Source organism: Tachypleus tridentatus, unplaced genomic scaffold (assembly GCF_004210375.1).
Source record: "Tachypleus tridentatus isolate NWPU-2018 unplaced genomic scaffold, ASM421037v1 Hic_cluster_2, whole genome shotgun sequence".
NCBI classification, from domain to species: domain Eukaryota; kingdom Metazoa; phylum Arthropoda; class Merostomata; order Xiphosura; family Limulidae; genus Tachypleus; species Tachypleus tridentatus.
The window spans coordinates 33,977,882-34,004,703 of record NW_027467782.1 but is presented as its reverse complement, the minus strand read 5'-3'; the positions used below and the strand labels follow the sequence as shown (position 1 = coordinate 34,004,703).

Sequence of the window (26,822 nt, the reverse complement as noted above, 5' to 3'; positions counted from 1 at the left end):
TGCTATTTGTTTGCTGTTGAAATTTATTGCCAACAAGTTACAAACACCTACTGCAAAAAATCCAGTCCATACATACATACATAAAACCTGATACATATCTTTTTCATTAAATGAGCAATGAATGGAAGAAAGGTAGCCACAAGTTCATATAAGTGATGTTTGGAAAAATGACTACTCAAATAAAGGAAAATATTACAATGATACTGTTCACTGATTGTTGGAAATTGTGTGCATTATATTGTAAATTCACTAATATATTATTAAGAAAATATTTACAAATTCTGACAAATGTGTGTAAAAAAATGATGTTCACCACAGTGATGCCATATGTAAATTTCTCTGTTATTTGTCTGAAAACATTTGCAAATTGTGGGATAACCTTGCAAGCTAGTAAACCAAATAACATATTAGCATAAACATATGTACTCTTTGTTTTTTGAGAAATTATTTAAGAACTGAGAGGTGAGTTTACATTCTTTTAAAGACAAATGAGTGAGTCAGTTCAACATATATGGACTTACAAAAGATGTAGATGGTCCATGGAGTTGATCAGCATACTGCCAAGCTGGATTGGAACCTTGTACATACAATTGAACAAAACGGTTCAAGCTTATATACATAAGTAATAAACAGTGACAATCTATATAAAAAAAAAGCAATGAAAAAAAATTACCTTGACTTATAGTTAGCTTTATTACAATAAAAATTCAGTTATACAAATTTAGAAATATGTTTTTCTTGTTATAATTTTAATTGAGATGTTTTGTATTTTGTGATGTCTATAAATGTTCTAAGTGTTTACAGTTGGAGTGATTTACATGCTGCATCTTAAGTTTTTGAAGACTTGGAAAAAATATATTTTAATATTGAAACATGTATCACATAGTTACTCTGTCACATAATGTGTCAGTTAATTAGTTAGTAAGTCTGTTACCATGTTCTCAATCACTTACTGAATTAGTGGAGGTTAAACAGTCAGATTTGATTCAGTACCACAGATAGGAAAGTTTATTTATATGTGAGTTAGACCTATCCCTTAGTTATTGTTAGTTCATGAAATTATGTAAGTTGTAGAGATTTCAGCTAAAGAGATAATCACTTTTTTTCCTGTAAGCAGACTGGAATTAGTAATATTTCCAGGAAACAAAGGAAACACAAGAGTCTTGGTATCAAAAAACCTCCAAGTGACAAAGACAAAAAATGTAGGCTGTGCCTTCTCCATGAATGTAGTTAGAGGAGGGTTGAGATTAAAATGAGACTACTCCTGAAGAAAAAGGGAAGTCAAAACAAAGTAAGCCACACTCGGTGTGGTAAGTGGAGACCAAGTGTCTATAGATTAGTGATATAATAGGCTTCAAGAATATGACCTCAGAGAAAAAAAAAAGTCTGGGCCATAACCAACTTAAAAGGAACTATTGAGAATCAAATATTTGATCACTGAGGTCAATTAAAGGAAGCAAAAAATATGTAGACAAATCAAGATGTGGAAGTTATCCATCATGATGAGAAAACTGACCAAAAGAAAGACCAAAATTGGGTTAAGTGGGACAGACTAATAGCCTTCTGCCTTCATTGGAATGATAAAAAAAATACAGAAGTAGAACTCTAGAATGGAGCAGAGGAATTACCTCACAGCCTATTCAATAGGAGAGGTGCAGAGTAAAAGATGGAAGGAAAAACCTCTGAGAAAGAACCTACAGAACTTCATCGGATGTAGCAAAGGGATTCACCAATGGAAAAGGTTTTACAGGACTGAAGTCAACAAGTAGCTCCAGGAATGAATTGCCTCCATGGCTTAAGGGAGATAGTTAATAGTAAGAAGAGGACAAGAGAAAGAGGAGGATCACTCCAAAAAAAACAATATATATAGACACACACAAAAATCTGGTGAATACGAACACTGCTGAAGAACTGCATCATCAGCTGAAGATACCAACTTAATTAAAAAAAAACACAAAAAACCCAAACACCATATCACAAAGACCCAAGACAAAAGTCCTGGATAAGGGTTAAACAGAAAATAAAGCAACCTAACAAGGAGCAGTCCAAAAAAATATCCAACTAAATGGAACAAATGGAAGAAAACTCAGAGCAAAGTGGAAAACAGATATGTGCAAGCTGCCTCACAAAAGCTGGAAGGGTCATGATGGATAAAAAGGAGCAGAAGAACAAAAAAGGAATTGAAATAAGGTGAAAAAGGGTAGATTGAAAGAAAAATGCAAGAAAAATATATCTCTAGACTCAAAGAATCAAGTGAAAGAGGACCATGCAGGTGTTCAAGATATAGCAGAAATTAACTGCAGAAAGAGAAAACAAAAGACACATAACTGTAAATCCCAAACATAGAAAGACAAAAGTAGAACTTCAATGAGAAGTTAAAGCAAGTGTAGTTAGTATCCTATATCAGAGATAAGAATCAACCCAGCCAAATTGTGCACAATGGCAGTAATATCACTGATCATTGTCTGCAGTTGTCATTACAGTATAGTATGACTTCTGTAAAAGAGTTTTAAAAACCTTGAAGGATATCATTAATGTGGGAACATTCAGTAGAAAACATGAAGCTCATATTATGATAGTCCTTTTTCTTAAATCATAAAGAAAGAAAATAACGGCAATAATTAGAAGTACACTAAAACAAGTATGGCAATAGCCATAGATCTAATAATGACCTTGAAGATTACTGGATGAAAGTTGTACATTGGATTAAATAACAATAACAGGTAGTAGGACATGTTTCCCTAACAATAAAAGGTGAATTAAAAGAAAATCAAAATCAACATAATTCAAATGAAAGTTCTAACTGTTAAGTGTAAACTTAGTATTATTCTACTTGATAATGAAGAAAGGAAAGACTACACTTGTGTTTGTGGTGACTACTACACATAAAAGATGTGTCACCCTCCTACTGCTGGGGGGCTATGGTTTAATAATGATGAAACAACAGACTGGTACAATACAGATTAACAGATGTAGGAATGAGAGCTTTGTTAGAGGCCTGCAGCATGCTCAGGAACTTACACTGAAGTGCACACTCAGGTAATAATGATCTGAATTTGAATGAATTACATTCATGTTCACATCTCCCCAACTTTTTCATTTCGGGACAGGTCCCGCCTTTCTTTCCACTGCTGCCTTTGCCTCCACCCAAAAGAACATTTAGTGAGACATTCTCCACCCAAAAGTCAAGAATAATAACGATAATTAATTTATTAAAATAATAATAAAAAAAAAAGAACACCACTTAATCTTAATAACAATCCACGAAAGGGGACGAAAAGGAACTGCAAAGTTCCTGAACACCCCAGTTGGAGAGAGAGCTCTTCTGATTTCTCTCTCTCTAAACTGAACCCCTGCCACGTTAGTTTAGTTAGTTAGTTAGGTAATAACTCTTTCTGGTGAAGAGATTGTTTTGTTTTTGAATTTCGCACAAAGCTACTCGAGTTCTATCTGTGCTAGCCGTCCCTAATTTAGCAGTGTAAGACGAGAGGGAAGGCAGCTAGTCATCACCACCCACTGCCAACTCTTGAGCTACTCTTTTACTAATGAATAGTGGGATTGACCGTCACATTATAACGTCCCCATGGCTGAAAGGGTGAGCATGTTTGGCGCGATGGGGATGCGAACCCGTGACCCTCATATTATGAGTCGCATGCCTTAACACGCTTCGCCATGCCAGGCCCTGGTGAAAAAAACACAATTTTATTTTTAAACTAAAATACCTTTAAAATGAAACGAAGTGTAATTTTAGCAGTTACCTCTTGGAAAGAATGATGTTACTACAAGTAATCTTTAGTATTTTAAATAATAATTCCAATAATTATCATTAATTTTTATAGATTTCAGTTTTAGAATAATGTTACACATACTTCTGCCAGCTTTAAGTACAATACTAAATATTTAAACATTTTAACATGCAAGTATTAAGTTATCTGAAGGAAAAAAACTTATTATGTGCAATAATTAAAAGGATTTCTTCAATTCTTAAAAAAGTATTATTTTGTACAAGATAAAACACACAAAAATAAAAATGTGTGGAGCAACCAGTGACATCAAGGCTGTCTACTTCCATTGGCACTGAGACTAAATAGTTGTAAACAAAATGAGAATAACCCTAAAAGAACACAGTCAAAGGTTGACAAATACTACATAAAGTTTAGATACAAAAATCACTGTGGCAGAGTTTAGAAACAAAGTATTTTTGTATTTATACTGTTTACAATACCATGCAATACTTTTAAAACATTCACTTATGATATCTTTCATGGACACACATATATTCATTACAATATATTACATAAAAAAATAGCTTGTTCTTAGGCAATTATAATACTACTATAATACTATTTTATGAATTTATGTCATTATGTTTGGTATTAAATTTTAGATTATACTGTAAATTTTCATATTATACATTATTTGATTTCTTAATTTAAAAATAAATATTAAAAAAACACTTTTAAACATTGATTTCTGTGTGTCACAAGGTATGTTAAATGCAGCATTGGTTCAGATTGGGTGTCCAAGTACGAAGCTTATTGTTTTGTACAAATTAGGAACTCAAATTACTGATACTGAGAAGCTAGAATATGAAATAAGAACCTCCTATCTTTTCTATTTGCTGATATATAATTCATATACTGAATTAAACACAGTGGCTCTACTCACCTCTTCCCATGTTTGAAAACAGGTCCTTATATGCACTTACATCTTGTGAATATCCAATCAAAAGCTTAAAATATCCCTCAAGTAGTTTTCTCAACCATTTTCAAGTATTACTTTGTGCTGGTAAGTTGGGTCTTTAGCCTGTTTGAAATTTCATATTCTTTAAGACCCAAATACAGTTTAGTTACTACACTTGATAAATTATAATGGTATCAATATAGTAATTTATAAATTTTTGGTTATTCAAATGTATATATATATATAAAACCTTTAAAAATTATTTAATTTCTCATCTTCCACGTGTGAAGTTTCTTAAATCTTAGCAACCTAAGGCAAACAGCAACTCAGTACAAAGGTTGTAACTGGAAGAGATAATTGTTTGCTTTACTTCTTTATTTACAGTTCTATATTTTACAAAAGAAATAAGTTTAAAAACATATTTGTTAATTGTAGTAATGATAATACATATATAACTGAAAATATTAGCCCACTAAAGCTCAGCCAAGATAGGTAACTTTGTGATGACTAAAGGTCAGTTTTATGCTCTTGGATACAGTAAGATGGGTGCACATGTGCTGCATCCTTGTAGCTTCTGTGATGTAGGTTAGCAATGACCTAAAGGTCAATATAATAAATATATATAAATGTATAATGTTATACAAGTCTTAAATTACTGACTGAGTATGCATATTTTACCTCCACATCAATGTTATCAGCAAAATAACCTTGGGCTGCAAGTTCCTGCTGTGCTCTTGCATGCTTTCCTTGAGATGCAAGAAGATCTCCAATCCAAACTTCTTCCTCATTACCATACCCAAGAAAGTGAACAACACATGTCCCTTCTTGTTCATTAGTACTCATAACACATGCTTCATAGAGAAGTCCATCTTCAGAAAATATTGCCTGACAGTAGTCTCCCAATTTATAAAGTAACAGTATATATGTTTACTATCACAATCTTCTTATATATATCATAAGCTTAATAAAATAGAGAAAACGTATTTCAAACTTTAGTGAAGAAAGTTTGAAAATAATTTTTTACCTTACGCTTCTCTCATAAGACATATTTGAACTTTTAACTCAAAACTCAAGCTGAAACCATTTATTATAATTTAATTAAAAACTGAACAGCTGTTAGATTATGTAACACAATATGCAATTCTTCACCTTTGTTAGAAATGTTAAAAATTAAACTGCTAACCTTAACATGAGGATTAAATGTAGGCTATTATATTAAAATATTATTAATATAAATATATAAAGCAGAAGTGTGATTCACTTGTATGTCTGTTTATTCTACATACACTTTGTGCCAGTTTCAACTAAAGTTGGCTTGTATCTATATGCCCCCCTCCAGGAACTGCCATAGGAGGATTGTGTTCATCTAATTAAGATGTCAGACACAAACGTAACCAACTCATATTTATCATGTTAACCACATCTAAAACTTCCTCGCTGGGTACTGACATTTGCTTGAAGGTAAGGCAAGGATCATCACAGTCATTTCAGGCCCTAAAATCATGGATGTGAGGTAAACACAGACTCCAGGGCATGATACAGGATTGACCCAGAAATCTGGAAATGTGTCATCCTGTATTTGCTGGAAGCTCACTGCAAGCAATAAACTCCTGTCACTGTAGGACTGTGCCAAAACATTCAAAGGTCAGTAACATCCATATCTCATGAGAGAATGAGGGAGTGCCCAAGACAGAAACAGAAATATACTGCTTACTTTCCATTACCCAATTCACAGAAGGAAGAATCAAGGGAGACAGATAGACAACCCCAATCCTGTGTGAGGACTAAAGTTGATTGGCTCTCTTGATATTCAAAAACCAGCCTGCAGGATCCAAACATCTGCATGAGGATAGGATGAGCACATCCAATTGAAGAGGAGAACTGCATTTAGATGTTTAATTCTATGATGCCACTCAATTTAAGGGATGGTATACTCTTTACACCATCAGAACACCATTGCTGTATTTTGAACAGAATGGTTATAAATATATATATATATATATATATAGAACCCATCCATGAGGATGCCTCCATGGTACCTGTGCTCAACCAAGGACCTAGAATAGGACCACTTCACTTTCAGAATTATGAGAAGATAGTGGATCACCTTCCATGAACAATAAATGAAATCAACATTGATAAAATAGGATGGCCATGCACTCACCAACCAGATAGCTTTGTGTTAAATCTGAACTGGAATTACAAGTACACTCCCGTGGAGGCTGGTGCCACTCCCACTTACACTTGGAGAAAACAAAGTATGAAGGCCCCCCCACTTTGCCCTCTTCTCCTAGAGTGGAGAAACATGCTCAAACAATCTGAAGGAAAAGCTTTTGTCTGCCACTTCAACAACAGAAAACTGTGGTTGGTACGGACTCCCAAGGATCACTGGTAACGTCTGGGAGATAAAAAGCATTGGAGGGACCTGAGGAACAGTACTCTAAAATCTGTGCAATATGTGAACCAAGTTTCCTACATGTCTGAAAGTAAACTGATCCCAGTTTATACAACCTGATGATAGGCAGGGACAACCAGGATTTCCTTTAGCTCTACTTGTGATTGTCCATGAGTGGCAGTCCATAATAAGGTGATACCATCCAATATGTGTCTAGATAGTCTTATGGAACACCTCATTTCAACACAGCCTGTTGCAGCCCATAGTAATTATAATTAAAATTGTTGTTAGTGTGAAACAGAGAAGGGATCCAGCAAAAAATAAAGGTATACTGGAATGAAATACTATACGATTGAGAAAATTACCTGTTAGAGTCTAACAGATGTAGTAAAAATAGGTACATTGTTTAGTTGAAAGCATTCAGAAAAGGAAACTGCCAGATAATGTAAGAACTGAAATAGAAAATTAGTAGTAGTAGTCCACATATGAGCCCACTCAATGTCTTATAGAGGGCAATTCAACTGGGATGGTTAATAACAGAAATATGATGAATCTAGTAAGATGCAACCTACAGAAGATTCCTCTTCTGTAATGATAATTTATTATAGGCTTATGTAAATCATTTACAAAGCCACCTTATGAAGGTAATGGAAGATAAGTCACAGGAAAACAAAGGATCCAATATATGAACAATTGATTCTTAGCACGTCGATATGAGTCAGTATGAGTCACTTAACACTACAGAGTCCTAACAGGCATAACAAATGATCATGATTGGAATGGTTAAAAAGGTGAGAAATGGCTGGCTAAAAACTGTACAGAAAGAAGTGATAGGGAGAAATAGTACATTCATTTTACAACACTCAAGACAACTTAATGAGAACTAATATTAAGTGGTTTCACAGCCTTCATAGTATTAAGAGAGTCAGTAGAGATTATACAATTAGAGTAGTGCTAACTTCTATATATTTCAGAGCAAGTGATATTACATACAACTGAATAATGAACACAGAGCACAAAGGAAACTGTTAAACTAATACAAAGTTGTTGCAAACCACAGATGAACCCATGGTCAACTGATATTGAGTTATCTGTAAAAAAAAAGTAACTTGAAAAGTGTTTCTTAAATAAATGCCACTGTGCTTTCAGGCAGAAGTATCCAAGTTCTTTAGGTGACTCAAGGAATAACAAGTGGAGAAAGCAAAAATCCATGGTGAGATGAGCTGAATATAAGATTCTGTAGTAGGATGAAATGTCAGAATCATCTCAGTCAACTTTGCCTAAATACGGAGGCCAAAGGTATAAATCTTAGACTACCTATCTGCAAAATACATAGCCCAATAAGGCATAAAGATACAATGGCAGATGGGATACTGTGGCAGAGGTCAGAGCTTTATAACATAATTTAAAGATACTTGAAAACATACGAGAAGTAATCTTCATATGATTTTGTTTACAAACTCTGGACTGGTGAAATGCAGGAAGCCCCTGGATGAAGTACAGTCTAGAGACTGACAGTCCTTCTTAGATAAAATTATAGATCTTAAGTACAGAGCACTTATTAGCTCCCCAAGAGGTGGAAAAGAGGATGCAAAGCATATTCAGTACTGTTGTATATTTGTCTTTAAGCTAATTAATATGTGGAATAAAAGTCAGCTTACTGTCAAGAAGAAGTCCTAAGAACTTGATTTCAGCTACCAAAGGGATTTGTGCACCTTCCAGATGGAATTGGAAGTGTGTAAACCATATTGGTAACAAAAATGTATGTAGCTGCTTTTAATTAATCTTATTCACATGAGCTCTGTCAAATAAACCAAGTTTGTAACCATTTTATACTCATTCTCATTTCCATACTATTACTTTTAATATTTTAGTATTTTCACACAATTTGGCAGTAAACATTACAAGACCTCTGTATATAAAAAATACATATTTTTAATGAAGTACTTGTTAATAAAGGTTTGCCTCTAAATTTATCAAGTAGTTTTATTAACTAGTCCAAGTGCAAAGTGACTTTCATGTTAAAATTAAAAATACTTTTATTCATTTGACAATTTACTAATTTATGTAATCTCTAAAAACCTTTTCAATAATTATAAAATTTACTTTTCAGTACCCTATATACAAAGTTGACCTAAATTATCTTTTCATTTTTCATTCTCAAGCAACTTCACATTTGACATCAAATTACATTTATACTAAAACAGTAGACATCTGTTTTTACTTAAATTTTATTGCCCTTTGAACTGCCTCCAACTAATAATCCCATCACATACAAGTAGTAAGTTACTTGGAAACTCAAAGCTTAAATTACCATATCAAATTACATAACAGTAAGAAAAATCTTGTGAAGAATGTTTATTATTGTTTCTCTTTATCTTACCTCATCTAACTTATTAATTGTTATTATATGATGTACACCAGAAAATAAAGAAAAATTACATGGATGAATTACACATCTCCAATAATTATCATAATTTTTCCGGCTTTCTAACTATGTGATAAGAGCCTCAAAATCCAGCTGAGCTTGTTGATGTGATGCCAGTGAGAACAAATGTGAAACTAAAAATGGAAACAGACAATGTACAAAATTACGTCATTTTATAGATTACAGCTTTGGCTTTCCATTCATTATAAATAATATGGTATAAAATATCCAAGTGAACTATTGGCAATTTGTGTAAGACAGGATATGACAGATGGGTGTTGCAAGGTGGTTCTGATTTTCTAGTTTATGGCTCTGTAAATAAGTAACAAGAAAGTTATGAAAATTATGTTTTGCCTAAGTAATATCTATATCATAATGAGTAATTTATGTTAAATTTTGTACTTTTCAGAGAGTTGATAAATAAATCAGAGAAGAAGAAAAACCTGAAAAGCAAGTATCACATTCTCATATCAAAAGAAACTGGGCATTTTAAAAATAAATCCTTGTAAAGTTAAGAACTTAAAGTTTATAAAATATTAATTAAATTTTGATGCCAACTTTATTCATACATAATAACGACATAGTTTAATTAAATCTTGAATGTAACTCTAAAAAAATCATGATGTTCACAGTTTGACCTGATTGTGGCAAGTGTTGATCAATACATAAAGTAAGAAATAAATGAAATAAACAAAAATCTACGGTAGAAATGAATAAGAAAGCTAAAACGTTAGAGTAAAGGCCTCATATTTACTAAAAATTAAATACATATTTTTGTGTGCACATATTACTGTAATGTTAAAAAGATTTCATGTGTACTATAAAAACAGTGTAGTATATGCTGCAGCAATATCCAACCCAGTAAAAAATTGTTTTCTTATATTAACCACAAAATATACAGTTTCTATGTCACATGGTATTTACTTCCTGAAAAATGTCTGAAATGTCACAGAAAAACAGAACAGAATAAATTCATTATTTAAATATGTTACTTTGTTATCTTTTACCAAACTAGGCACCTTGTGTATGTATAAATGTAAATAAATTCAGTATCAAAACATGAAGAATGAAAAAATGTTAAAGGCAAAGGCAGTTATTATGAGTTATTGTTTATTCTTATTTTTCTGTGATTACAATAAATATAGATAATTTGGTTTTTGATATTCATAAATATCAATGATCTTAATAACAAATTAAAATCAAATTTTGAAATTCCAATTTGAAAGGAACAGCATTTTACTTATAATAGACAGAAATATCCTTCACTTAAAAGCACTTCATTCACAGCTTATTTGTGTGAAAAAGTTACTGATTTTGAAAATACTAATATAACATATAACAATAACTTAAACTGCCTTGTTACAAACCAGAGATTCTCACCTAAGTATCCAGAAGTTATTTACGACATCCATTCAAAACTAAGACTACTACAGAATTTGTTTATTGTGGTAGCTCAATGAATACCAAGTTACTAAAGTATGATACCTGTACTCAATTAAAAATACCTTATACATATTTTGAGTCACTGTTTAAATGAAAATTACATTTAGCATAGGATTTCTACTTGCAATAATAATTATAACTTAAGCAAAGATATATGTCTCTTCTGTCTCATGCATCCCAGTTTGCACTGAAAATCAGTTATCTACACCAAAGTTCACTATTTTAAAATCAATATAAATTTCTGAAGAAAGATGAATTACCTTTACCAATACTGAAAGCAGTTCTGAGGTAAAACTTCTACAGTAAGAGTAGTATGATAAACACCACACATATTTTAGATTTAACCTTCTGTTTGTCACTAGTAATACTCTGTACCTAGTAAAACATACACACACAAAAATTCTCAGAATTAAAGGAACAGTTTTAATTTTTTTTTATTCAGCCCAAAATTGTCAAATTTGCATATTCAAATTTCTCCGTTGAAAAAACAGAATCCAATGTGTTAAAAATGAAAGGCAAAGATCATTGAGACCAAACAGATTATAAACAGATTTAATAAATATTTTTGTTTAACCTCTCTTCATGCAAAATGCACACAAGTGGCTTCAATAAATAACCAACAGCTAAATTTGAAGAAAAAAAAAAAATTCCAAAAGTCACTGATAAACCTATGAAAGGATGGCAATAGTTGTTAAGGAACTCTGAAAAATGATTCCTGTGTTGTAGTCCTGATATTACAGGGATGTGCTCAGGTATTCATTGCATTAATTTTCAGAGGTTTAGTTCAAAATAACAATAAAGTTAGAGAAAAAAGTTTTCACATTGATTTGGCAATGCTATACAAAATGTAATAAACTGGTAATTTTTGTGACATAGCTTATAAAAATATATTTATCAAATGGTACTTCTTTTCTAACTATTATTATTAATAGGCAAGCAATAATAATAATAATAATCACAATACAGTGTCAAAGAGAAGTATCCCATTTTGTAATACATCAGATGTTAAGATGAAATTCCAACCAAAAAATTCTGGGATGGACTGCACTTTGTAAAACTTGTGTATCTGTTGTTGTTATTGGCAGTAACATAAAACATTTGAGTACCACTATAACAAAGTATATTCTGTAAAGACGCAAACCTTATCTTTGTTTTGACCAAAACTTATTTAGCCTATTCTTTAAGACTTTTCTATTTATGACTGTTATGGTTGTATCAAAAGTGTCTATTTTAAGCCAAACTTATCTCATTTAATAAAACTGCACTACTGACTGTGGTCTTGTCTTCAAAATTCTCACCACTGCTCTTAGTTTAAACATTCTAGGCCTTGACACCAACCTCTGTCTAGAGGACCAGGATGAGACACTTGTAAGCTCTGGTCTTCAATCCAAGATTGGTTACTTGAAATTACTCTTTTTTTAATGAGGTTTTGAAAATATCCTAAACCTAATTATCATTACACTTATACATAGAAACAAACTCAACAATATTAGTACCTTTTATACTATCAAACCAATTCAAAACAATGTTTCCAATTTATTTATTATTATATATTTATATACAGAAATAAACAAAGAGGTAGTGTAACCCTAGTTAGATGTTTATAAATGATATGATGGCAAGTAATAACTAAGTCAAAAATATTTGCCTCACAACAATCATTTTCCAGCTGAAAATATTAAGAAATAGCAGTAATAGTTTTATTGAATTTAATTTTTTTTTTGAAAGATGAAAATTATTACAAGGTGACAAACGGAGTGTGACTTCTGAAAGATAAAGAATGTTTTTAACTATGCCTAGAATTTTGAAATAACAAGTGCAAGTATAAGAATAGAGATAATTTCCAATTCGTGACGTAGGGCATTATTTTTTTTCTTTACAAGTTGGAAAGAATATTTTCAATTTTCAAGATTGGGAATAAAAACATAGATGAAACTTGCACAGAAAAATTGAAAAAAACAAACAAATAATAATAATAATAACCGATGACAAATTATACTTCCAAACCAAAAAGAGTATGGTAACGGGTTAGTGTTTAAAATCAAACTACACAATGAGCTACCAATCAGTGCTGCGCTCATCACAGGTATTAAAACATGGTTTTTAACATTATAAACTATGAATTATTTAACCAAAATAATGGAGGTTACAGAATCAAAGTATTTTTTCCCACACAATATACGTATATTACATGTTAGTTTTTAATTTTTTTTAACTGAATATAAAAATATATGGTTGGATAAATATTATACTTTTCAGACATTTTCTTGTATTCCAACACAACATTTTTACTTGTAGGTTATTCAGTAAAAACTAAAAAACGTTACTCACCTAGTTCCATGCCTCAGTTCATTTTCCAGCCACCTAATTGCTTCTCTTGCTCCCACTTTCTTTCTTACGTTCATCAAGACCAGCTGTCACTAATAACAAGTGAGGAAACAAAGAAGGAGTTTTAATAAAATCACATTCAAACTATCATGTCTTACATTTGCCACACACACAAAAAAAGCACTTATAATTAGGAGAAAAAAAAATACTTAATGAATATTGAACTCTGAATTATTGCTTCAAGTCATATAGTGGTGTTCAGTGCACATCATAACTTTTACTAAGTTACAGTTAAAATGCAATTAAACAACTTTATTGTCAATGCACGTGAAAATGCTTGGCATCAATACATAATTTACAATTCAAGTTTCAATTAGTTTAAAAAGGATATATTTATGTCAAATTTTAATCTTTATTTCTACATGTCACACAATACCTTTTAGCTCTGAATTATTTGTTTTAAGCTTTCTTTCTTCCCTTTAAGTGTTACAATATTCCATAATTAGATACTCTGATAACAGATAGTAACAGGCCAGAAATTAAAATAAGAATGTCTGATCTCTTTCTAAATTATTTATTTACTCATGCTTTCTTGTTAACATTACATATTTATGACCAATAAAAAAGCCATTCTATGACCTACGTGACTGTAATGTCTTTGTTTCATTTTAGTAAAAGGATATCAGTATTCCACTAGGTAATGAAATGTTTTAAACCTTTTCATAAGTAGGTAAGTTAGAAAGAAAGATAAGTATGAGTAATTCTGGTTTACTCTTTGAACTTTATTTCCAAAATGAGTATTTGAAAATTATACAATTATTTTTGGGACAACCAACTTAGGTTCGATGAAGATCAGCTTCCAAGATCAAAAAGGTTTCAATCCTGAAGTGTTGAATTTTTTTCTTTAACATGTTACTTTTTTTTTATAGATGTGTAAACTTTAACCAAAAAGTCCTAAAATGTACAAATTAAAAATTTAATAGGTTAGATTAAAAAAAAAGGTAAATGGGAATTTTGTTGCCTTGAGGAATGCACAAAGAATATATGTTGTTAGATGATAGGTGACGTATCCTAATTGTTTTTAAAATAAAATCCCTGCACTTTGTTACTATAGATTATAATGAAGCATGAATAAAAGAGAAACAAAACAACAAAATTAAAAACAGAAGTACACTGTTACAAGCTTGTTGCCATTTAGGATAAATAATTGTAATTTTCTGCTGAAATCTGCAGTCATCCTAAAAAGAAGGAAAGGATAATTAAGATATCATGTTTTGTTGTGTTGGTTACAAGGCCAGTCAAACAGAGAGCACCCATATAGTGTTAAAAATTGAGAAAATAGCAGATGAAATACAAATTTGTATTAAAAACTTTCAACACACATTTAGAAGGTTCTAGAAGTAATAGTGGAACAACCTCTCTGAGTAAGAAGGGAATAACACAATTTTCTATGTTTGACTTTCATATTGTGCTGAGTAACTTGACTCAACAAGAGTATCTATAACCTTCAGTTTTATTTATTAATTACGAAGCAAAAACTAATAGTGGAAGTAAACTGTGCTACTGAATGTACTTACCAACAGATGGCACAATAACAAATCTCTTGGATAATCTCAGCTGCTTTAACAATGCCAAATGTTGACAGAAGGAGCTAATGTCAGGAACCAGATAAGGGGAAAGTTGGGGAAATCCTCCTCCTTTCACTTTAGATTCCAAATCATTCACATCAGCCTAGATCCACATACCCATATCAGTGAAATATTAGACATATGAATCAAAAAAATATTACTGATATGTTTCATTATTTAAAAAATTTGTATACTAAAGGAAAATTCACTAACATTAAAATATTAGTCAAGTAGAATTTGCAAACAAGAACAAAAAATATATAAAAAATAAATAGACATCATAAACTGATATGCTTTATACAACACAAGACAGTTAACATATATTTACATTTGTAATAATACTATAGAGTCATGACAATATATTTTTCACAACATTCCTACCTTCAACCACAGATGAGCCATGTTCCACATCATCTGTTTTCTTTGACCTACAGGTTGCTCAACTCCCTGAGAAATATAATTAATTCAAAAGATTAACACTAAAAAATACTCTTGAAAACAACAAATACCTGAATAAAATTTAACAGGTTAAATAAAAACAAAGTAATTTATTCTGCTTGTTAAAACCCAGGCACTAAACTAAACAAGTCTCATCTTTGCCTAGAAACTATACACACACACACATTTATATATATACATATATATCATTTAGTAATTAGTGCAAGGTTTCTTCTTGTGTAATGACATAAAACAGAAGTATGAAATTAATTCAATACTTCTCTAAAGTTAATAAAAAATTCACAATTCAGTTTTTGGAATAATGGTGCATACAAGTCAGACAAAAACTTCCAGTGTTAGTTTTCTTTCTCCAAAACTCTTCTGTTGTTTATGGTTTCATCAGGAAGTTTCAAACAAATATTCACTTACTCTTTAACTGTCTTATCATAATATTTACACATTTCTTCAGTCGGCATCAAATTCAAATTTTTGGTTTATCATTAATGCTTATAACAGAAACAGAAAAAAAGAACAAAAGAGAAGTGTACAAAGAAACAGTTATGAAAAAGAGATGGACACCAGTAACTAGTCAATAACACAATAACATTTAGAGATGGACACCAGTAACTAGTCAATAACACAATAACATTTAGAGATGGACACCAGTAACTAATCAATAACACAATAACATTTAGAGATGGACACCAGTAACTAGTCAATAACACAATAACATTTAGAGATGGACACCAGTAACTAGTCAATAACACAATAACATTTAGATTGTTATAAACTTACAGCCTCAGTACTTACAGCTCCACTGAAACCTTTTTCTGTGTTACTTGCAGTAAAGCATTCTTTTTCAGAGTTAAAATTGACTCCTGTCTTTGGGAGCCTAGCTAATAACTGGCCAAAATTGTGAAGACACTGTATGCGGAGAAAAACCTAGTAACACCACAAGCAAAAAAACAAATGTTTATGTATGCATTTTAGTTCATACACTTGTGTGAAAAAATCAAATCTAGTTTAACACAAAATTCAACTTAACACTTTTGAACAATCTCATTAATATTGTGTACATTAATTTATAAACTTTTTTTTTCCCTCAAAAAGTCTACATATTAGTAGTATAATATGATATTCCAGAATACATATCCACTGATATCTAACAGGTAAATAAACATTAATTATTACAACACACAAAATGATTGTAAAAAAGTTAAGAGAACTAATGAAAGCTGGAGAGCAAAAAAAAATTAAACACAAGCATTTTATCTAAACTGGCCAGTTTCAGTGTTCTCATGACAAAAGTTTGGATACTGAAGTAACAAAAGTAACTATGTTTACACAGAATGAAGGCAGTAACAACATATATATGACATTGTTCAGTTACAATGAATGTTCCAGTGTTATATCCCACAACCTTACATCACTCTCGTTACACAAATTAAATAGACATAAACCACTAGCATATAATGACTTGTAGAAGCCTTTATGCAATCACTAAACTTGAGTACAACGTGTAATTCAGGAAAACAACAACAAAAAAACAGAGCCAAACAACTATAAGTTATTACAGAGAGACTGTTGTAATATATCACTTTTACAGGGTTAGTTGTAAGCTTACAGCCTTCCACACATCCCACTTAAGCTACTTACCTGAAGAACATCTGCAGAAAAATGTTGAAACATTTGCCTGAACAAAAGTACGTTGTTATTTCTAAGTTATGGAAGGATGAAATGTGAGTTGTGACAGGGTAAGTGCACTAAATTATTTGTACAAAACTTAAGTTTTATCATCCAATAAAGTTTTAATTTACTACACAGTAATATAATTATTTATAATATAAAGATCAACCATGTGATACAAAAAAAGCTACATATCCAACTGTTTCTAGATGAAATAACAACTGGTTAGTCAGAATTCCACATATAGAACTTCTTTTAAAAATTCCAAATAACTACAACAAAAAAAAACTAAGCAGAGATAAATATTTATATTGTAGAAGGTTATTATGTCAAAATGTGATAGTTTTCTTCTTTTACTAGATTACTTCTTTTGCATATTCAGAGTTTTATTATTATGTGTAAGCAAATAAATCACATAATTTAATTTGACTTAAATCAACAATTACTAACTTCTTCTTTCGAACTAAGTCCATAGGATGTATCAAATTCCAACTGAAGGTGAAAATTCTCAAGTGGGGCTAGCCCACGTAGGGTAAAGTCCTCTGGCAAAGGCTGTGTTTGTTTCCATTCTGGTCCATTCCAGACAAAACCTTGAACAATTGGAGGACTAGCATCGGAAAATACCAAGCATTAAACTAACAGCAACTTAAAGCAGTCCAGTAAGTTCACAACAACTACCAGGTATTGGTCTATCTGTCTATATATATGTAGTAATATTATACTTTTGCTAATTCTTTCACATCAAAGACCTTGCTATCCACCCCCAAACATTTTCAATGGGGCTCAGTTTAAGCAAACACGCTGGATGGTCCAAAAGAATCACGTTATTCGCCATGAAACAGTTCTTTGTGCTGTGGGCATTGTGGATTGCAGCATTATTCTTGTGAAAGATCCAGTCATTTTCACAAAAGTAAGGGCCTTCAGTCAATAAGGATGCTCTCTCCAACATGCCAATGTAACCAGCTGCTGTTTGATGCCCCTGTATAATACTGGAAGGAGAAAGTACCCCAGGATATCCTTATCGTGCTAGTAACGTTTGAAGCCACTTGGACCATCCAGGTTAAATTTTTTCTCATCAGAGAACAAAACCTTCTTCCACTTTTCTAGGTCCCATGTTTGGTGCTTCTCAGCAAAGTTTAACTGAGCTGTTTCATGGTGTGGAAGGAGGCATGGCCTTTAAAGACGTTTACAGTTTTCAAAGCCTTTCTCTCACAGATGCTATCTTATTGTTCTTGATCTACATTCTGCATCAACACTGCTCAACACCGGTGAAATTTTCTTGGCCCAACCACTTGAAATTCTCATTCCATATCTTTCAGGGTCTTTTAAGAAATTTGCAACATTAAAGAGAGACCTTGCTTTTGCAGCTCAACAATTCTGCCAAGTTCAAACTCTGTCAGCTTTTTAGTCTTTGCCATGTTTTTATCCATTGTAACACAGGAGATGTCAGTGGGAGATGTTGACAACGCTAATGCTTGAACACAAATGACTAAATTTCATTACGTGTTTACCGATTAATGCTTCGTTTCTGTATGGTCTTAAACTTTTGACCAGCTAGTATTTAGGCTAATTTCATAGTGTTCACATTTTCCCTATTAAATGCTAAAAAGTTTTTTATTTTTATTTTCCCTTTTCTTATTTTCATCTTTCGGAAGCTCGACTCAAATAAGTGGTTGAGTCTAACAATGCAAAATGCATATTTGTTCATGTTCACTGGCTTTAAGGTTTTGGCCAGCAGTGCATATCAAAAGTTTGATTCCATATAAAAATTACCATACGATATCAAATGATCAAATAGCAATTAGTCATACATATTTATATAAATCAAATGCTAGAACAAATTGGTTATTTAAAGCAAAAATAGTGATATCATATATGAAGACCACAGTTTAAAATAACTTGTAGTAAGATAATAACACTCCAGAAAAAATTACAATTTAACATAAATATACCAGAATTTAAACAAAGTAACAGCTTTAATCACCTCTCCATAAGTTACAATAATGTCACTATTGATGATTAGCCAATCAGCAACAACTTTGATACCTGGCAAAAGTCCTTCTTGGTTGATGATTTTAATGACTTCAACCACTGAGGGTGTCAATTCCTGTTCCACTAGAGACCTATATTTAAGATGATATTACTCAAAAAAGATATTTTGCTGTTGACTATATCCAAAGACTGACAAAAACATTCATCATATTAAAATATTATACAAAACAAAAATGTTTAAAACTGAAATACCAGACACTTATTTTTATCAATCTGAGCATAAAATAACACTGTGTAACAAAATTTTTACTTTTAATGCTAATACAATCAAGTCCATTTTGCAGAACTGCCTTATTACTAGTCAAATTTTCTTCTTGTCCTCCATTGCAGTCAACAGCAGTGCTCGTGACACTCTCAACACTAAGTCCACTGTGCTCACCGTAGTCACTCAACTCTTCTTCGACTATATGCTCAGTCACACTACCACTGGTGCAACTAGCTGTGTCACTGCTGTTCTTCTAAGTCTGACTCAGAATCACCTGAATCATTGTTTTCATAACACACAGAAATTAGTTAGCAATTGATAATGACAAATTTTTTGTTGTACGTTTATTCGACCAAACACATGAACTGGTTTGAAATGATTAAAAAAGGCCACTGATTTTATACTTTACATAGAACATGAATGATAAGAACTTAGAGGTCATAAACAGCACAAGTACGTCGTATATCATACACCTAAATATATCAAAATAATATCAGGATTTCCTAAAGCCTTTTGAGATGCTGACCCCTTTAGAAATTTATAAAGCAGTCACTGATTCTCAAATTCATAGAACATAAATTAGAAGTGAAACTTCAAAATATAATCAACTTTTATGATGCAATCATTAGGAAACATAAAATGTGAAAAAAGAATGAGGTTTTCTCTAAAAGTTGCCTGATGAATATCGGACTGTAGGTTTCAGAGTTTGAGTCTCTGAAGTTTCTAACATTAAACCTATTTCTCTGTCTCTTCAGAAGTCCAACCATTTACATGACTAATTGCAGTTTTAACAACATACAAACTTGGAGAGTCATACAGCAGTTAGATGCATAGGACAACTTTAGCACAGGAGTTATTTCTGTCCTCCTATCAACACTTAAGTCCTTATTCACCCCTTTACAGTCTCACCAAACCAAGGGGATCAATATCAACCATTCTGGGAAACCCTAATTTACATGATAAAGAATTTTGACACACATTTGAGAAATTACAAAGTTTTATATTTAAATATCCATAACAAAGATATAAATGAAAAATATAAAGTTATTACTGAAATAAACCTCAAAAATGTGACAAGAAAAAACAAAGAAATAATAATATCTGATCTATTAGAAGTCATAAAAATCAAGAAGATAAATTGGAACTATTTTAAACTGTTCTGGTCATCCTTATGATGAAGTCCAAAACTTGATAAATACCATTAATAACTTTAATCCAACATGAGGTTGTTTGACATAATCTATTGCAAAACATAAATTATTTTCAAAGTAAAAAAGTCTCTGTCATAAAGAACGTAATAATATTGAACAATTTTATACAGAAATAATACAATCTGTTAGACACTTTAAAATATATACTTACAATATTTAAAAATACCATGCAATGCATCCGAGATAAATAATAATGATACGATAAAATCTGTGTCACTAAAGTTACTAATGACCAGACAATATTTTTATAGTAAAGATGTATTTTATACAAACAAAATTGAAAATTACCAATCCTGAAATTTTTTTAAAATAAAAATATCATATTAACATTATTGTGAGATATCTAACCAGTCACAAGTTGAAATGGTGAAATGTATTAAAATCTTGAAGAATATTTATCTGGGAAATGTAATGTGACATCGTGGTTATCGTTAAGTTTCCACAAAGCTTTGTTAGCATTTAATCACTATGTTGTACAGCATAACTGTCACAGTTTTACATTTTTAACATAAAGGGTGTTTTACCATTTCACTATGAATAATTTACAATTATAATATTTTAAGTACTTCTGGATATGAAATTTCATTATCTTGACTTCCAAATCACTTTTATAGTATTCAGTGCAAACTACAGACAAATACCCAAATTTAAACCTACAGCTTTATATAATTACATTTTCATGTTTACAAAATACAATTTCATGAAAGTTCTTAAATGGTGTCACATCTGTGCTAAAGTACAAACATTTAAACCTAATGACTCAGAAGAGCTAATTTGACAAATTATAAACTGTGCCCAAGTACAACTGGTCACAGTGATGACCCTGTAAATATTTTCTGAAAACTGTGAAAACAGAACAGCTACATTTGTACAGATAGTTGGTGCTTTATTGACACAGTTTTGCAAGCCTGATAAAAGATATGAATATTCAATCATAATGAAAATAAATACATTTTTATTGAGATTTGTTATATACCTTCTTCAGTAATTAATACTTTTCAAATTTTCTGGCTCTTTCTGTTACAAAGATTTATTCATAACCTACCATCATGAACTTTAACAAAGGTATCACCACCAAAATGGTCAGAGTAGTTAAAAATATGTTTGCTAACCATATTCTTAGACTTGACCAATCTATCTTCACAAAATAACACGTTGTTTTACTATTCTTTGATTGTTTGTTTAAACAGAGTGTTTGTGATGAAACTTAGTTCAATGGACGATAACTGCTGTAAAATCACAAGTGTAGAGGATGAAATTTTGAAGTCTTCCACTTGAAGACGAGAGGTGGAAGACTTTCCAAATGTTATCATCTACACTTGTTTTTCTCCAACAGGCAGTTGCCATCTATTCATGTAAGTTTCATCAAGTTATTTTACTTGTGTTATTTACATACAATAAACCTAACAAAATAAATAAGGATTTGAATCAAAATAATATATTGGTGTTACCTTCACTACCCTCTAAATTTAACTAATGTCTGGTCGTAAGAGAAACTTTTCATAGCTTTCAAACAGATATAATTTAATACAAAAAACACCTTTTAACAATGAGAAACACACCTAAAGAAACTAAAAATAAAAGTATCAGATCTCTAGTTTAGTTTTATGTTTACTAAACTTTTCACAAGATTCCTCTGTTCATCTCTAAGGACCTCTGCTTAAATATTTTACTTGCTTCACACTGATGGAAACAGTTTATAATATGCTCCATCTAATGGCATTCAAACCTTATTTGTAGCTATATTCTTTATGCTTTTCTTCATTGTAGTTCAGACTACATGCTGTGACATTATAAAAGGGTGGAATTGAAAAACTGTAATAATAAAAATAAGGAAAGAAACATAAAATGTTTAATTATGTATTTAAAGTATGATAGTTTATTTATCTATAAACCAATGTTTTGGGATGGAATGAAAATTTGAAAATAATTTAAAGTCGCACCATTTACAAGAGATTCCCCTCAAAGCTGTATGCAAACAAGTTTACATTTTTTAAATTTTCATTCCAATTTTTATCAAAAAAATGTTACAAAATGAAAAAATAACCAATTCTAAAGTATTTTTGAGGTAGAAAATGTTGAATTAGAGTTTTCTATGATAACTATATTGGGTAAAAATCTTTTTACCTTTTACTAATTGAACTGGCGTGTGTGTTTTTCTCATAGCAAAGCCACATTGGGCTATCTGCTGAGTCCACCGAGGGGAATTGAATCACTAATTTTAACATTGTAAATCTGTAGAGTTACTGCTGTACCAGCGAGGCACTACAGAACTGGTAGTTATCTACTTTTATTTCATGTAATAGTTAAATTAAAATAAACAAATTTTAACACCTTCACTTAATTGAATCTTCCTGACTAGTACTACACCTTCACTTAATTCTGAATCTTCCTGACTAGTACTACTTTGTTTTCTTCTCCTAGACACTCAGCGACAAAGATCGTTCCTTGATTTTCTTTAGAAACCTCTGAAAAATAAACAAAGAAGAAGAAAGAAACAAAATTATTTTTCAATGGCACGAAAATAACAAAATTTACTAGCAATAAACAAAACAGGTTTTTTTTTTCCAGTATGTCACTGTCCAAAGTTACAAAGTTCCTTTAAATAAGAGTAAATATGCATAAATTGTGTGTTTGTTTTGAATTTTGTGCAAAGTTACGTGAAGGCCATCTGAAGTAGCAGTCCTAATTTAGCAGTGCAAGACTAGATAGAAGGCAGCTAGTCATCACCACCCACTGCCAACTCTCGGGCTTCTATTTTACCAACAAATAGTGGGATTGAGTCTCACATTATAACAACCTCATGACTGAAAGGGTGAGCATGTTTGGTGTGACGGGATTCAAACCAGCGACTCTCGTGTTATGAGTTGAGTGCCTTAACCACCTGGCCATGCCAGACCAAATATGCAAGGGATCTTCAAGTCAATAGACAGGACTTAAGTATTTTATCACAGAATTACACGACCCTGACCATTATATCACACTGATTACAAATATCCCAAAACATTTTAACAAGCATCTCAAAATCTTTGGACCATCAGTTTTATTTGGCAGTCTCCACAAGGGGAAGTTTTAAGGTGTTAAACAGTTTTAAGAATTTCCAAAGACTAACTACCACATAACATTAATTTTTTTAAATGCATGTGACAATCATTCTCTTGTAATTCCATTGTTGGTTAGGGTGGTATTACTTTATTACTTGCATTTGAATATCACTCTTATACATTCTAAATTACTTTTTGTGTTACTACTTACTTACACAGGACCTCATGATTATAAAGAGAGCAACATGCCTACCTTAAGCTACAGGTTCAGTATGAGAAGTTAATTTTTTATTAATGGAAGCTCCTTGAAAAAAGGCATACAAAAGAGATGATGAGTTAATAGTGTGAAACTGTCCTCGTTTTCTTGTAAGGAAATTTTTTATTGGAAGTAAAAAAACTGATATATAAAATATTTTTACAGACTCATCTTGTGTTATCCCTATTACTAACAGTAAACCTTCTTGAATTTACAATTGAAGGTAAAGAGAGCTTTGAGAACATGGCTGTATCATGCTAAAAATATCCCTGGAAAAATGTTAATTTACTTTATTCAGTGAACTTTCTTCAAAGATAATAACAGCTGGGGCAAAATCTTGCTATTTGCCAATCAGCTATTTAAGGGGGAAGATATACATACAAACGTGATCACCAAATGGGAATGACTAGGGTTGTAAAATTTGTACAAGGATTATAACATAGGATGGGAAATCAAAAGATGGAATCTCTAACAGAAAAATGTAAAAATGTCTTAACTGAAGATAAATAGCAATGTATAAATAAACTTCTGTTTAATCCAGATTGTTAAATCCTCATTCTTCATAATGAACATTATGAAATGATTCAAGCAAATAACTCAAAATATTCAAATATCCTGTATCATGTTAAAAATTCAGTAAATTTTCTTTTTCCTTCACAACCACTGTACTTAATATCAAATTAGGACACATGATTGCATGAACAAAAGAAAGAGGAACACTAAAAAATTTATCAGACAAGGATACATTGCTACAGCTGTACCAAACTATCCTTAAAACATCTCAAACTGAATGTTATGAAATAAAATATAATGCCACAATAATAATGTATGTTGAATAAAGTTGTGATGTTTACTTCCATAAAAATAATTTTACATCATTATAAGCAGAAGTATCAAATGAGAGGAACATCTTGATATTGTGTCATAAAAAATTGTCTTCTTATTTTAGTTGTTAAAAACAAACAGTAACAAAGGCTGTAGATTATATTCATCACGTTTTTATGACCTACAAATGAAATGATGTCTGATAAAAGTACTTGAGGGAGAAGTATATGTATCTAGAGTTGCATAGTAAATGTTACTACAAAGAACTGTGACCATACAGCAATATCTGTAAGTCACACACATCCTATAATAAAAACAATCTACAAAAAACATTTTGGAAACTATGTACTAGTCATTCTGTTAACAACTGTATTATTATTTCTTAACTTAAAAAACAACAACCAACATCTCATTGAAGTATGCTTGTTTGTTATTGGATAAAACAACATAGTTTCATATAATATAGTACTCGTAAATACATACAAATTACTGTTTAAAACATTAAAAATTAACACCAGCTAACAAAACGACACTAAGTATACAATTAACTTTTAATGTATTCTATCCATTCATCCATCCAATATTTTCAGAAACCAAAACAAGTAATAAATATACTGTGTACATAAACATGTAAATATTGCTCTATATACAACTCAAGCAAAAAAATGGTGTTATTAAATAGGATAAATTTACCAAAAACTTATAAACTGATTTTATGGAAATTGTTTGGTTTGCACACAAAAGGCACTTGAAAACTATCTCCCAAAAACTCAGCAACAAAGGTATAAACAGATAAGTTACAATAAACTATTTTGTGGAAAACAAATGTAACCCACAAACAAAAAAAACATACAATGTACAACACAGATAAATATCTTTCTCAGTTACTGAACAAAAAAACATTCCACAAAACTTGATTTCTTCAAACTGAAAAACATCAACATCTAACACAACCAGAAAAATAAGTATGTTATACAGTTTCTTTGTAGCAGTTATAAGTTTATAATGATTAATAAAATATTTTCCAAACACACACACACACAAAAATAGTTCTGACTTGTTTTATTTGAAGTCTACTTATAAATATTATGTCTTAAAGTTAGTTTCTCTGATCAATTTTTTATCATTTACACAAAAGCAAAAGCATGACAATATTATCAAATTTTATAACCTTTTAACTAGTGTTAAAATCCCAATTGAGTTAAATGGTTTTAGCTGTTTCCAGAAGTGTAAAACTAAGCATAAAGAAGCACTTCATAGTTCAAAACATCAAAGCAATATACACATATTTACACTAATTATTCATGTCCACAGTAACATACTATTCTGAAAAAAAAATTGCCTATGGTCAAAACAAAGTAATACAAAAGGCTGGGACAAGAAACAACTAAATGTTGAACATTCAAGAGTAAGCAGTTTGAATCATGATGTGACCATTGAAGTCCAACCTGACAAAATGGATTGTAAACAACTAAGAGTTTTTGTGAAAACATTTAAGAAACACAGAGGCTGATACCTTACAGAAGTTTCCACCCTTCATGATGGTTATTAGCTTACAAATATTTTGAACCCTTAAGACAACTAATGGTCACAGAAAATGTTAACCCTTATCACTAATCTCTGTAACTGTTGAAGGCCTGTGCAAGGGAACTTGCACTATCATTAACAAATTGTTTTATATTAGTTAAAAGGCCACTCTGACTTTTTTTCCCAACAAATAACAAAAACAAAACATGAAAAGTTTTTACTCACTATCTAAACATGGCTATCTTTTGTGAGAATTTTATATTGCTCTGTACCTTTTTCATTTGTCTGAATCTCTTGAGTATCTAATATGATTCACAATAGGTATTCCATGAATTAAAAAAACAACAACATGATATAGTACTATACTTGTACTAACATAAATTAATATGTAAATCAGGAGTACTAAGTCTTCTGTTTACAATCAGTAACAGGAGTAATGTTACAAAAATTCTTCTTCATTAACAAATGTTTACTAGTAGTTCCAATGCTGTAAACATCTACAAGTTTGGGATCTTCAAAACTGGAATTTCATGTAACAAACAAATTAAACAAACAGAAGCAGAAACAGTATAGTGCTAGAGAGAAAAAAAAACCCTTAATGTTTAATTACATCTCTCCCATGAGCAGTCAAATTTATAAATGAAAAAGCATGAATGATATTAAAAAAAGCAAC

The 26,822-nt window shown here is 31.2% G+C and overlaps 2 protein-coding genes across 8 annotated transcripts in view; both read right to left on the bottom strand.

Annotated features, from left to right (window-relative positions):
* The window catches only part of LOC143243111 (uncharacterized), an 8,922-nt gene extending 4,116 nt beyond the window's left edge, over nt 1-4,806 (bottom strand). Inside the window, exons 1-2 of one of the 2 annotated variants that reach the window (XM_076486879.1) lie at nt 4,669-4,806; nt 522-577 (exon numbers count right to left, since the gene is read on the bottom strand). In XM_076486879.1, the coding sequence (XP_076342994.1) occupies nt 522-577; nt 4,669-4,678 (66 nt within the window). In that variant the 5' untranslated portion in view covers nt 4,679-4,806. Of the gene's footprint in view, nt 1-521; nt 3,390-4,668 lie in introns of those variants that run through there. The other variant, XM_076486878.1, reaches the window with a different exon arrangement.
* LOC143243108 (nonsense-mediated mRNA decay factor SMG5-like) lies at nt 4,669-26,752 on the bottom strand. 6 transcript variants are annotated; one of them, XM_076486868.1, is made up of 8 exons: nt 22,868-26,749; nt 22,625-22,831; nt 19,014-19,152; nt 16,139-16,285; nt 15,287-15,352; nt 14,855-15,008; nt 13,281-13,369; nt 4,669-4,806 (listed from the first exon to the last, which is right to left on the bottom strand). In XM_076486868.1, exons 2-7 carry the CDS (start codon nt 22,723-22,725, stop codon nt 13,314-13,316), a joined length of 663 nt encoding a protein of 220 aa, XP_076342983.1. In that variant the 5' UTR covers nt 22,726-22,831; nt 22,868-26,749; the 3' UTR covers nt 4,669-4,806; nt 13,281-13,313. The 6 variants fall into 6 exon arrangements, with proteins under 6 accessions (XP_076342983.1, XP_076342984.1, XP_076342988.1 ...); XM_076486869.1 differs by having other exon boundaries at nt 22,625-22,965; nt 26,375-26,749; XM_076486873.1 differs by having other exon boundaries at nt 16,154-16,285; nt 22,625-26,747.
* Between the last annotated feature and the right edge of the window lie 70 nt (nt 26,753-26,822).

What these genes read in the sequence shown, in the direction of transcription:
- LOC143243108 (XM_076486870.1), bottom strand. Translation starts at nt 22,725, where the DNA reads ATGTTAAAATTAGTGATTCAATTCCCCTCGGTGGACTCAGCAGATAGC. An exon ending in GAGCTGTAAGTACTGAGGCT is followed by an intron (nt 15,353 to 16,138) that starts GTAAGTTTATAA and finishes TATATTTCTCAG; the next exon opens with GGAGTTGAGCAACCTGTAGG. An exon ending in TGTTATTGTGCCATCTGTTG is followed by an intron (nt 13,370 to 14,854) that starts GTAAGTACATTC and finishes ACTTGTTATTAG; the next exon opens with TGACAGCTGGTCTTGATGAA.